Source organism: Scyliorhinus torazame, chromosome 4, assembly GCF_047496885.1.
Source record: "Scyliorhinus torazame isolate Kashiwa2021f chromosome 4, sScyTor2.1, whole genome shotgun sequence".
NCBI lineage: Eukaryota > Metazoa > Chordata > Chondrichthyes > Carcharhiniformes > Scyliorhinidae > Scyliorhinus > Scyliorhinus torazame.
In genome coordinates, this window is record NC_092710.1 from 46410274 (window position 1) to 46424184 (window position 13911).

The 13911-nt window shown below is 50.6% G+C and overlaps 1 protein-coding gene across 1 annotated transcript; it reads left to right on the forward strand.

The window, feature by feature from the left end:
* The first annotated feature begins 349 nt into the window (after positions 1-349).
* On the forward strand, positions 350-13370 carry LOC140410202 (uncharacterized). The gene is made up of 2 exons (XM_072498174.1): positions 350-449; positions 10267-13370. Exon 2 carries the CDS (start codon positions 10602-10604, stop codon positions 11838-11840), a length of 1239 nt encoding a protein of 412 aa, XP_072354275.1. The 5' UTR covers positions 350-449; positions 10267-10601; the 3' UTR covers positions 11841-13370.
* Positions 13371-13911: the final 541 nt, after the last annotated feature.

A 13911-nucleotide genomic window follows, 5' to 3' on the forward strand; every position in this document is an offset into this window, starting at 1 on the left:
CCTGCACATCGTTGGACATTAAGGTGCAATTTAGCATGGGCACCCCATCTAACCTACACATGTTGGACTGTGGGAGGAATCTGGAACACCCGGAGGAAACCCAGACAGACATGGGGCGAACGTGCAAACTACACACAGTCACCCGAGGCCCTGTCCCAGCTGCAGTGAGGCAGCAGTTCTGACCTTTGTGCCATCCTGGGTTTTTTTTGATAATTTATGCGCTTGTGCTCATATTGAGGCCGATTGGGATGCCAATCGCCTTTTTCCTCACAAATGGTGGATTATTTACCCAGAAACCCACGAGGTGCTGAAAGCCCCCGATCATAACTGTAGGACTCCAGTGCGCAGGCGCTGACAGTGTCTGCTCTGAGCATGCTCAGTATTAGTGATGGCGATGGACTGTGGAAGAGCGGACCGCTCGGGAGGCCGGAGCGAATTTTGAGCACAGGGTAGGAATAGAAACCTCGGGTGGCCCGGGAACTTTACAAACTTCTGGGGAAGGCCTGAGGCCCCGAATGAGACCCCCCCCGGGCCCCGTGCCTACGCCGCGGGGGCAAATCTCGGGGAGTCACCTCAGTGGCCGCCATCTTGCGAGTGAGAATCAGGGAGGCGGGGCTTCCTTCTGATTGACAGATCTGTGTTTCCCAGCCAACCCGCCGCCATCTTGGGAGAGGAAAACTTGGTTTATTCAGAGAGGCGGGACCCACGGGCGGCCATCTTGGTGAGGGAAGAGTGAGTGGGCGGGGTTTCAAGTGTCCCACTCAATTTCTGGGAGTCTGGATGATGAGAACCAATTGCTCCTCTCAGCCTGCAGCTCCCTCTGAAAAAACTAGGATGCAAGATCAGCAGCTCCAGGGCATTTGTTCCAATTTATCCTCTTAATTTCCACAGTATATCTTTACTCCTCCGTATTTATTTAAATTCCTCATTCTTGTCAGATCTATTTGTTTATGTAAAAGTTCCACCCCCTGTTAAGGAGCCTACAAACAATTCCCCTAAAATGATTTCTGCCTCTTGTTTCTTTGCTCCACCCAAACTAATCCTTCTTGATTTTCTCATGCCGATAATTGAATTGTGTTGAGATGATCCACAGTGATAATCCTTTCTCTCTATTGTCTTTCCCCAATATTTTCTAACAGGGGCTATTCCCTCCTTTTTTTGTTCTTTTTGAAAAGTTAACCATCCTGTAATAATTAGTTACCAACATTGGTCACTTTGTAGCCATGTCTCCAAAATAGTTATTCAACCAAGGCTCTTCATTTATATCTGTGCTCTGTTTCATCTTGTTCGTTGTGAATACATCATTCATTTATATTTTTATTGAGGTATTTTAGGCATATAGAAAAAGTGACATTGTACAGTACCAAAAAAAGAAGTCAAGGCACAAATTAAACACCGTGCAAACCACGGCTCTGTTCACGCAAGGACCTGCTTCAATATCCCCCGACTCTACACTACCCTAACCGCCCCCCTGCTGACGCTTACTCCTCTGCGAAGAAGTCAATAAATGGGCTGCCACCTTCGGGCGAGCCTCTCAAGGCGGACTTGACTTTCACTAGGCCAAGAAAGCTCGCCATGTCCAATAGCCATACCTCAGCACTCAGGGGCTTTGAGTCCCTCCATGCTAACAGTATTCATCGCCGGGCATCCAGGGAAGCAAAGGCCAGAATGTCGGCCTCTCTCTCTTCCTGGACTCCCGGGTCCTCTGAAACCCCAAAGATTGCCACCTCAGGGGTCATTACCACCCCAGTTTTCAATACCCGGGTCATGACATCTGCGAGTCCCTGCCAATGCCCCCTGAGTTTAGGGCACGACCAGAACATGTGTACATGGTTAGCCGGCCCTCTGGCGCATCTAGCACACTTGTCCTGCAACCCAAAGAATTTGCTCATCCGGGCCACCGTCATGTGGGCCCGGTGCACGACCTTAAACTGGATCAGGCTGAGCCTGGTGCATGTTGCGGTCGTGTTTACTCTGCTCAGGGCTTCTGCCCAGACACCGTCCTCCATCACCACCCCCCCCCCCCCCACCCCCCCCACGAGCTCCTCTTCCCACTTAAGCTTCAGGTCCACGATCTGTGTATCCTCAACTCCCATTAGCTCCTCGTAGACATCTGAGACTCTACCCTCGCCCACCTCTCCCCTAGAAACTACCCTGTCCTGCCTCCCCTTCGGTGGGAGACGTGGGAAGGATGGCACCAGTCTGCGTACAAAATCCCGCACCTGTAAGTATCTAAAGTTGTTCCCCCTCGCCAGCCCAAACTTCTCCTCCAGCGCCCTCATGCTCGGAAAGCTCCCTTCCAGGAACAGATCCCCCATCCTCACAATCTCCGCCCTCCTCCACAGTCGATCCCCCCCCCCCCCCGTCCATGTTCCCCGGGCAAATCGGTGGTTGCCGCAGATTGCGGTCCACACCGATGCTCTTACCTCCCCTACATGCCTCCTCCACTGGCCCCAGATCCGAAGAGCCGCCACCACTATCGGGCTGGTGGAGTACCGTGCCAGCTGAAGTGGCAGAGGCACCATGACCAGGGCTGCTAAGCTAGTGCCCCTGCACGAAGCAACCTCAGTCCGCTCCTGAACCGACCCCGCACCCACCATCCATTTCCTTATCATCGCTATGTTGGCCGCCCAGTAATCGTTGCTGAAGTTCGGCAACGCCAGTCCCCCTTCTCTGTTCCTTTCAAGCATCACCCGCGGGGACTTCCCTGCCCATACAAATCCCAGAATAATTTTTTTCAGCCTCTTAAAGAAGGACCGTGGGATAAAGATGGGGAGACACTGAAAAACAAACAAGAACCGCGGGAGAATCGTCATCTTAACTGTCTGCACCCTCCCCGCCAATGATAGCGGGAGCGCATCCCACCTCCGGACCTCCTCCCTCACTCGTTCCACCAGTCGGGACAGGTTGAGCTTATGCAGCATGCCCCAGTCCCGTGTCACCTGAATCCCCAAATATCGGAATCTCTCCCCACTAGCCTGAACGGCAACCCCTTCAGCCTACTCTCCTGCCCCCTCGCTTGAATTACAAACAGCTTGCTCTTAGCCACGTTCAGTTTTATCCGGAGAACCGGCCAAATTCCCTCAGAGTTGCCAGAATAACGTCCATCCCCACCATTGGGTCCCCCCTGGACCAGCCCCTAGAAGCTCTCAGTGCAATTGCCAGCCGCTCCATGGCCAGCGCAAACAGCAGTGGGGAGAGAGGGCACCCCTGTCTTGTCCCACGGTGCAGTCTAAAGCAGTCCGATGTCGTCCTATTTGTCCTTACACTCTCCTCCGGGGCCTGATACAATAGCCTAACCTCGTCGATGAACCCCGCCCCAAACCCGAACCGTCCTACTACCTCCCACAGATAATCCCACTCAACCCGGTCAAAAGCCTTTTCAGCATCCATGGCGACGACTATCTCTACCTCCCTACTCTCCGGGGGCATCATAATCACGTTGAGCAGCCTTAGCAGACCAAGGCAGGCCAGCAGCACGGTTCAATTCCCGTAACAGCCTCCCCGAACAGGCGCCGGAATGTGGCAACTAGGGGCTTTTCACAGTAACTTCATTTGAAGCCTACTTGTGACAATAAGCGATTTTCATTTCATTTCATTTCTTAGGTTGGCCACCAGCTGCCTCCCCTTTGCAAACCCGGTTTGGTCCTCCACAATTACATCCGGTACACAGCCCTCAATTCTGGTCGCCAGAATCTTGGCCAGTAACTTGGCGTCTACGTTGATCAAAGAGATCGGCCTGTATGACCCACAAGCCTCCGGGTCCTTATCCCGTTTCAGAATGAGCGAGATGGTGGCCTGCGACATTGCCGGGGGTAAACTCCCTCTGTCTCTTGCCTCGTTAAAGACCCTGGCCAGCACCCGCCCCACTATCCCGGCAAATTTTTAATAAAACTCCACCGGATACCCGTCCGGTCCTGGGGCTTTACCCGACTGCATGACCTTCAGGCCCCCCAATACCTCTTTGATCCTGAATAGGGCCCCCAGTCCGTCCACCAACCCCTCCCCACTCTTGGGAAGGCCAGTCCTTCCAGGAATAGCCTCATCCCCCCCCCCGGTCCCCCGGGTGGTTCCAAAGTATACAGCTTCCTATAAAAGTCCCTAAAGACCTTGTTCAGCCCTGCTGGGTAACCCACTAGATGATCTTCCCCATCCACTACCCTCCCTATTTCCCTAGCCGCTTCTCTCTTCCTTAGTTGTTGCGCAAGCATTCTACTGGCCTTCTCCCCATGCTCATAAATCGCGCCTTTTACCATCTAAAGCTGCTCTGCAGCCTTGTCTGTAGTCATCACTCCAAAGTCGGCCTGCAGCCTCTGTCGTTTCCTGAGTAACTCTGGCCTCGGGGATTTCGCGTACTCCTGTCCATCTGTAGAATTTCCTTAATCAGCCGGTCCGTCTCTGCCCTATCTGTCCTGTCCCTGTACGCCCGGATTGAAATCAGCCCCCCTCTCACCACTGCCTTCAGTGCCTCCCAGAGCACCGCTGTCGAGACTTCCCCAGTATCGTTCACCTGCAGGTAATTCTGCATGCATTTCCTCAACCTCTCACACACCGCCTCGTCCGCGAGTAGCCCAACTTCCAGCCTCCATGGTGGGCGCTGAAAGCTGTCCTTACAATACTGCAGGTCTACCCAGTGTGGAGCATGGTCCGACATGGCAATTGCCGAATATTCTGCCCCCACCATTCCGGCCAGCAGGTCCCTACTCATAACAAAGTAGTCAATTCGGGAATACACCTTGTGGACGGGGAGAACTCCCTCGCCGTCGGTCGGCTAAATCTCCACGGATCTGCTCCCCCCATGTGCTCCATGAACCCTCTCAGTTCCTTTGCCATCGCTGGCAACCTGCCCGTTCTTGAGCATGACCGGTCCAGGCTCGGGTCCAGGACCGTATTAAAGTCTCCGACCATGATCAACTTACCCGAGTCCAAGTCGGGGATCTTCCCTAGCATCGTAATAAAATCCAAATCGTCCCAATTAGGGGCATACACACAGACCAGGACTACTCTCACCCCTTCGAGCTTACCCCTCACCATAATGAACCTGTCATCCCCATCCACGACTGTGCCCTCTGCCTCAAATTGTACCCTTTTATTAATCAGGATCGCAACCCCCCTTGTCTTAGAATCAAGCCGCGAATGAAAGACCTGACTGACCCAGCCCTTCCTTAACCTAATCTAGTCTGCCACTTTCAGGTACGTCTCCTGCAGCAAGACTATGTCCGCCTTCAGAACCCGCAGATGCGCAAACACACGCGCCCCCTAACATTCCAAGTGATCAGCCTGGTTGGGGGGTACTTCGCCCCCCCCTCTTTGCCGATCAGCCATCCGCTTTCCTTGGCCAGCCCCCCAGCCATGTGTCGCGCTTCATCTGGCCCGCCTCCTGACCGGCTCCACCCATGACCTCCTCACTGTTGCCATGCCCAGTTTCCATCCCCGTCAGTAGAACGACTCCCCCGCCCCCCCCCCCCCCCCCCATCCCCCCCATTAGCAACACCATCCTGTCACCTAACCCCTGCTCTAATCTAACTATATGCACCCTCCACCTCGGCTACCGTTGACTAGCCCCACTCAGCTAGCCTGGGGCTCCCAGCCTCGGCGCCAGCACGTCTCCCACCCATTGTTCCCAGTCACCCCTCCCCCGACCCATCCATACCACTTCCCCAGATCAGCCCTACTTAAGCAAACACGCTATACAAGTCATAAACAACCCCCACAATAGCACAATTCAAGTTAAACAGGAAAAAAAAGATAAGAAATAACAGGAACTCTCAGTCCTTCCCATACAGACACAGAAAAAGATTGCACAAAGTTCCCCTGAAGCATCCATTTTAACCCAACCCTTTTAACGGTTTTCTTTATTATTTTCACCCCAGCCAAACTCCAACTTATCAAAGAGCCCAAACAGGAAACATTCAGGTAAACCACGCATAAAGCACGCAAAAAACCCCCCACATCCCTACCTCCTTCCAACACCCTAAAAAGTTCGAAAAAAGAAACGACAAAACCGGACCCAAACATGCAGGCAATTCTCAAAACGGGAGAGACACCACATATACTTAAAAGTTCTAACCTGAATCCAAACGTCCTCAGCTCAGGGCCAGCCCTCGCTTCTTAGCGAAGTCCATCGCCTCTTCGGGTTCCTTGAAATAGTGGTGCCGACTCTCATACGTAACCCACAGTCGCGCCGGAAAAAGCAGTCTGAATTTCACCTTGTTTTTATACAGGATCTCCCTCACCTGCCTGTAGCCTCCTCCCCTCCTGGCCACCTCAGCGCTCAAATCTTGGTAAACCCGCCGGGTGGTATTGTCCCAAGTACAGCTTTGTGTGCTCTTTGGCCATTGCAGCACCTGTTCCTTGTCCATGTACCTGTGAAAGCGTACCACCATCGCTCGTGGGGGACCCCCTCATCGCGGCTGCCTCACCTGCACTCTGTGTGCCCTGTCCACCACCTGCGGGCGCGGGAACACCTCGTCCCCCAGCAACTTCTGAAACAGACCCTCCACATATGCGGCAGCGTCTAGCCCCTCTGCCCCCTCCGGGAGGCCCACGATTTTCACGTTCTGCCGGCGAGATCTGTTGTTCAGGTCCTCCAGCCTTTCCAGAAGCACTTTTTGCTGGTCCCTCAGCCTCCGAATCTCCACATCCGCCACCGTTTGAAAGTCAGCCTGCTCCCCCACTGACTTCTCCAACTGCTGGAGCTTCTCAGCTTGATCATCCAGCCTTTTTCCAATCCGGTCAGTCCACTTCTATAGCGGCTCCAAGTTGTCACGCTTCAGAGCCAAAAAGCCCCCCTGCACAGTCCCCTAGTCGCCACATTCCGGCGCCTGTTTGGGGAGGCTGGTACGGGAAATTGAACCGTGCTGCTGGCCTGCCTTGGTCTGCTTTAAAAGCCAGCGATTTAGCCTTGTGGCTAAACCAGCCCCAAATGGATAACTGAAGTGGCTGCTCCTCACCATCTTGTCACGTTTCAGCTGCAGGCTCATCATTTTTGGATATCAATGTGGAGGTGGACGGGGGTAAGTTGGAGGATCATCTCCTGAACCTGTTCCTGGGTATGGTTAAAACAGGAATTGGTACAAAGAACAAACAAAGAACAAAGAAATGTACAGCACAGGAACAGGCCCTTCGGCCCTCCAAGCCCGTACCGACCATGCTGCCCGACTAAACTACAATCTTCTACACTTCCTGGGTCCGTATCCCTCTATTCCCATCCATTCATGTATTTGTCAAGATGCCCCTTAAACGTCACTATCGTCCCTGCTTCCACCACCTCCTCCGGTGGCGAGTTCCAGGCACCCACTGCCCTCTGCGTAAAAAAACTTGCCTCGTACATCTACTCTAAACCTTGCCCCTCTCACCTTAAACCTATGCCCCCTAGTAATTGACCCCTCTACCCTGGGGAAAAGCCTCTGACTATCCACTCTGTCTATGCCCCTCATAATTTTGTAGACCTCTATCGGGTCTCCCCTCAACCTCCTTCGTTCCAGTGAGAACAAACCGAGTTTATTCAACCGCTCCTCATAGCTAATGCCCTCCATACCAGGCAACATTCTGGTAAATCTCTTCTGCATCCTCTCTAAAGCCTCCACATCCTTCTGGTAGTGTGGCGACCAGAATTGAACACTATACTCCAAGTGTGGCCTAACTAAGGTTCTATACAGCTGCAACATGACTTGCCAATTCTTATACTCAATGCCCCGGCCAATGAAGGCAAGCATGCCGTATGCCTTCTTGACTACCTTCTCCACCTGTGTTGCCCCTTTCAATGACCTGTGGACCTGTACTCCTAGATCTCTTTGACTTTCAATACTCTTGATGTTCTACCATTTACTGTATATTCCCTACCTGCATTAGACCTTCCAAAATGCATTACCTCACATTTGTCCGGATTAAACTCCATCTGCCATCTCTCCGCCCAAGTCTCCAAACAATCGAAATCCTGCTGTATCCTCTGACAGTCCTCATCGCTATCCGTAATTCCACCAACCTTTGTGTCGTCTGCAAACTTACTAATCAGACCAGTTACATTTTCCTCCAAATCATTTATATATACTACAAAGAGCAAAGGTCCCAGCACTGATCCCTGTGGAACACCACTGGTCACAGCCCTCCAATTAGAAAAGCATCCTTCCATTGCTACTCTCTGCCTTCTATGACCTAGCCAGTTCTGTATCCACCTTGCCAGCTCACCCCTGATCCCGTGTGACTTCACCTTTTGTACTAGTCTACCATGAGGGACCTTGTCAAAGGCCTTACTGAAGTCCATATAGACAACATCCACTGCCCTACCTGCATCAATCATCTTAGTGACCTCCTCGAAAAACTCTTATCAAGTGAATGAGACACGACCTCCCCTTCACAAAACCATGCTGCCTCTCACTAATATGTCCATTTGCTTCCAAATGAGAGTAGATCCTGTCTCGAAGAATTCTCTCCAGTAATTTCCCTACCACTGAAGTAAGGCTCACCGGCCAGTAGTTCCCTGGATTATCTTTGCTACCCTTCTTAAACAGAGGGACAACATTGGCTATTCTCCAGTCCTCCGGGACATCCCCTGAAGACAGCGAGGATCCAAAGATTTCTGTCAAGGCCTCAGCAATTTCCTCTCCAGTCTCCTTCAGTATTCTGGGATAGATCCCATCAGGCCCTGGGGACTTATCTACCTTAATATTTTTTAAGACACCCAACACCTCGCCTTTTTGGATCTCAATGTGACCCAGGCTATCTACACACCCTTCTCCAGACTCAACATCTACCAATTTCTTCTCTTTGGTGAATACTGATGCAAAGTATTCATTTAGTACCTCACCCATTTCCTCTGGCTCCACACATAGATTCCCTTGCCTATCCTTCAGTGGACCAACCCTTTCCCTGGCTACCCTCTTGCATTTTATGTACGTGTAAAAAGCCTTGGGATTTTCCTTAACCCTATTTGCCAATGACTTTTTGTGACCCCTTCTAGCCCTCCTGACTCCTTGCTTAAGTTCCTTCCTACTTTCCTTATATTCCACACAGGCTTCGTCTGTTCCCAGCCTTTTAGCCCTGACAAATGCCTCCTTTTTCTTTTTGACGAGGCCTACAATATCTCTCGTCATCCAAGGTTCCCGAAAATAGCGCAACTCCGCCTCCCCTTTTACATCCCCCTCTATCCCGCCTGAAACATCTAAATCCTGGAACGTTTAGCTGCCAATCCTGCCCTTCCCTCAACCAGGTCTCTAATGGCAACAACATCCTAGTTCCAAGTACTAATCCAAGCTCTAAGTTCATCTGCCTTACCCGTAATACTTCTTGCATTAAAACATATGCACTTCAGGCCACCAGACCCGCTGTGTTCAGCAACTTCTCCCTGTCTGCTCTGCCTCAGAGCCACACTGTCCCTATTCCCTCGTTCTCCCTCAATGCTCTCACCTTCTGACCTATTGCTCCCGTGCCCACCCCCCTGCCATACTAGTTTAAACCCTCCCGTGTGACACTAGCAAACCTCGTGGCCAGGATATTTATGCCTCTCCGGTTTAGATGCAACCCGTCCTTATATAGGTCACACCTGCCCCGGAAGAGCTCCCAGTGGTCCAGATAACGGAAACCCTCCCTCCTACACCAGCTGTTTAGCCACGTGTTTAGCTGCTCTATCTTCCTATTTCTAGCCTCACTGGCACGTGGCACAGGGAGTAATCCCGAGATTACAACCCTAGAGGTCCTGTCTTTTAACTTTCTGCCTAGCTCCCTGAACTCCTGCTGCAGGACCTCATACCCCTTCCTGCCTATGTCGTTAGTACCAATATGTACAACGACCTCTGCCTGTTTGCCCTCCCCCTTCAGGATGCCCTCTACCCGTTCGGAGACATCCTGGACCCTGGCACCAGGGAGGCAACATACCATCCTGGAGTCTCTTTCACGTCCACAGAAGATCCAGGATGGGTGGAAGCCATGGCAAGTGGCTGGGTGAACCACTCCCAATTGTTGCCTCTCTTTTATGGCTGTGTCCATGTTTTCTGGGGAGGGAGAATGCGGTGTTCACCAGTATGTTCCAAGGCCAGTGGGCACCTCAGGATAGAGTGTCACATGGAGACTGGGAACCACATTCAGATTTAAGTTTCCGTTGCTTCTGTTTGGAAATTGTCGCTGAGTTTTGCACCTTTTTTGTTTGATTGAACTACTTGTTGTGTGTGTGTGGGGGGGGGGTGGCAATATTCCACAGCAACTAGATTTGTCTGGTCTGAATTTCTGTCCTGTACTGACAGTGATAACTTCTGTCAACTTTTTCAGGTTTTTGGAAGAAGGGGAGTTCCAGATGGGGGAACTCAAACCAGAAGCACGTCAGGACCTGCCAGAGTCTTTCTGTTCATCATATTCTGAATATCGTCAGCTTTTGAATGTGGAAGGAGCATGTTTTGTCAGTTCTCGCTGAGAAAAGCTTTCCAACATCTGTGAGACTGGACAACCCCCAAGACACATACACCCGAAAGAGACTGTTCCTGTACAGTGACTGTGGAAAGAGCTTCAACCAGTTTCGCAGCCTGAAGAAACTATTTGTGTGCTGAGTGTGTGGACAAGGATTCAACCGATCGTGCAACTGGTAGAGACACAAGGACTCCTAAACCATGGAGAAGCTGTGGAAATGTTGGGACTGCGGGAAGGGATTTAGATCCCCATCTCAGCTGAAAATTCATCGACACACTCACACCGGGGAGAGACCATTCACCTGCTCTGTGTGCGGCAAAAGTTTTGCTCAGTCATTTAATCTAGTGTCACACCAGCTAGTTCACACCGAGGAGAGACCTTTCAAATGTTCTGACTGTGAGAAGAGCTTTAAGAACAATGTGGGGTTAGTTCAACACCAGCAAGTCCACACCGAGGAGAGACCTTTCAAATGTTCTGTCTGTGAGAAGAGCTTTAAGAGCAATGTGGGGTTAGTCCAACACCAGCATGTCCACACCGAGGAGAGACCTTTCAAATGCTCTCTCTGTAGGGAGAGTTTTAAGAGTTCTGGAGGTTTAAATCAACACCAACTCGTTCACTCTGAGGAAAGACCTTTTCAATGCACTCTGTGTGAGAAGTGTTTTAAAAGCAATGCGGGTTTAATTCAGCATCAACAAGTTCACTCGGAGGAGAGACCTTTTAAATGCTCTGCCTGTGGGAAGTGTTTGAAGACCTGTGAGGGTTTAATTCAACATCAACAAGTTCACAGTGAGGAGAGACCTTTTAAATGCTTTGTCTGTGGGAAGTGTTTGAAGAGCAACGAGGGTTTAATTCAACACCAGCAAGTTCACTCCGAGGAGAGACCTTTCAAATGCTCTGCCTGTGGAAAGTGTTTGAAGAGCAACGAGGGTTTAATTCAACATCATCAAGTTCACAATGAGGAGAGACCGTTCAGTTGCTCTCAGTGTGAGAAGAGCTTCAGGCAATTATCTCACCTCACTGAGCATTTGCGTGTTCACACTGGGGAGATGTCCCTTAGTTGCCCCGTGTGTGGGAAGGGATTCACTGCTGCTTCCCACCTTGCTGAACACCTTTGTGTTCACACGGGAGAGAGGCCCTTCACTTGCTCCATGTGTGGGAGAGGATTCACTTGTGCTGCCCACCTGGCAGAACACAAGCGTGTTCACACTGGGGAGAGGCCTTTCAATTGCCCCGTGTGTGGGAGGGGATTCACCTGTGCCTTCCACCTGACTGAACATCTGCGTGTTCACACTGGGGAGAGGCCCTTCATTTGCTCCATGTGTGCGAAGGTATTCACTTCTGCTTCCCACCTTACTGAGCACCTACGTGTTCACACTGGGGAGATCATTCACCTGCTCTCAGTGTGGCAAGAAGTTCAGACAGCATTCCACCCTCACTAAAGTCCCGCATGTTCACACTGGAGAAACCGTTCACCTGCTCCATGTGTGGGAAGGAAATGACTGCTTCGTCTTACATCAGTCAACACCAAAGTATTCATACTGGAGAGAGACAGTTCACCTGCTCTTGTGCGTGAGAAGGGATTTGCATGCTTATTCTATCCCAGAAGATACAAAATTGGTCACTCCGATGAGACCAGTAAATTTTCAAACTGTGGGAAGAGATTTACAAACCGAAATGAGCCGATGAAATACCAGTGTATTCACACTGGAGAGAGGCCATTCACCAGCTATGTGGGAGAGATTCAGCCATTGCATCTCGGTAGGCATCAACGTGCCCACACTGATAAGAGACAGTTTAAATGCTCTGGCTGTGGGCAGAGTCGGAAAAGCGAAGGAGTTCTGCTGGGACATAAACTGGGGACAGACTAGCAACCTCCTGGGGTTACCATTGACCAGAAACTGAACTGGACTAGCCATCTCTCAATGCTGTGGCTACAGGAGCAGGGCAGTGGCTAGAAATCCTGTGGCGAGTAACTTGCCTCCTCAGTCCCAAAGCCTGTCCACCTTCTCCAAGACACAAATCAGGGGTGCAATGAAATACTCTCCGCTTGCCTGCAGGAGTGCGGCTCCAACAATACTCCCAAGAAGCTCAACACCATCCAGCACAAAGTAGCCCACTTGATTGGCATCCCTTTTGTAAACATTCACTCCCGCGCCACTGATGCACAGTGGCAGCCATGTATACCATCCACAGAATGCACTGCCGGAACTCGCCGAGGCTTCTTTCACAGCATCGTCTAAACTCCTGACCGTCTAGAAGGACAAGGGTACCAGATACATCGGAACACCATCTTGACGTTCCCCTCCAAGCCACTCACCATCTTGACTTGGAAGTATATCACCGTTCCTTCGCTGTCACTTGTGTCAAAAACCTGGAACTCCCTCCCCATGGGTGCACCTGCAGCACATCGGTCTGCAGCAGTTCATGAAGGCACTAAATGTTTGCTGAGCCAGGGACGCTCAAGTCCCTTGAATGATTGATGAGAATAAATGGATAACATTGCGCTGTGAGGCATGATGGTAAAAGAGGCCAACAGAATTCTGTGTATGAAAAGTGCAGCTCAGCAGATTGACTTCCGTGGGAAACGGAGAGTAACATCTCGCAACAGGACATTTCACTGACAACATTTTGTTTTGAAACAGCGAGAACTAAGGCTTTCCCAATGTCCGATGAGGCCTAAGTGTTACCGAATTGTTTATACGAATGAACCATTAACTAAGAACTAAATCCTTACAAAAAGCTGCGATTTCGGCAGTGATAACCCTGGGATCAACATTCGCAAGACAGGACCCTGCGTTTGGAAACTCAGCGCACACCCTTCAGAGTGGACCTGGCCGATTTCTCTCTATCGGGTAGTATTATTAGTTCACGTTGTGAGTCTTGGAACTTATGTAACTGTTTTTAAATAGGTATATAACTGAAGTCTTAGTGAGTTAAATGAAGCTACATTAAATTAAGCTTGTTGTGAGTATCGATTTGTCTGTTTCGTCAGTTGCCATCAGCGGAGAGCAGCAAAAGAGTAAAAAAGACTGTTCAGTTGCTGAGCATGGTAAGGGATGCGTTTGTTTAATCGCGTTCGTTTCACATTAACTTGTTCACACACAAACCGGGGTTACATGTTCCGACTGATGTGTTGGTATATCGGTGCACTCACGGGGGCGGCTCTTCATCTGCGTGTGTGGGAAGGGATTTGCTCAGTTATTGAGACCCAGTAAACATTAACTTGTGACTTTTTAAATGTTTGAACGATGATAATAGCTTTATAAGTACAGGTAATCTGCAGAGACACCATTGCACTCACACGGGGAGTGACTGGTTACTTACTCCGTGTGCGGAAGGTGATTTAACCTCGTGCGCCCTGATGAAACATGAGTGAATTCACAAGTGACTGCACGGGTTTGACTGTGTTGTCTTTGCTGCTGTTAATCACATCCAGGACTGAACCATGCTCATTCTGACCGTTGATGAAGTCAATTTGTGTCTAAGAGGAGACTGAGTGATGTTCTGTTA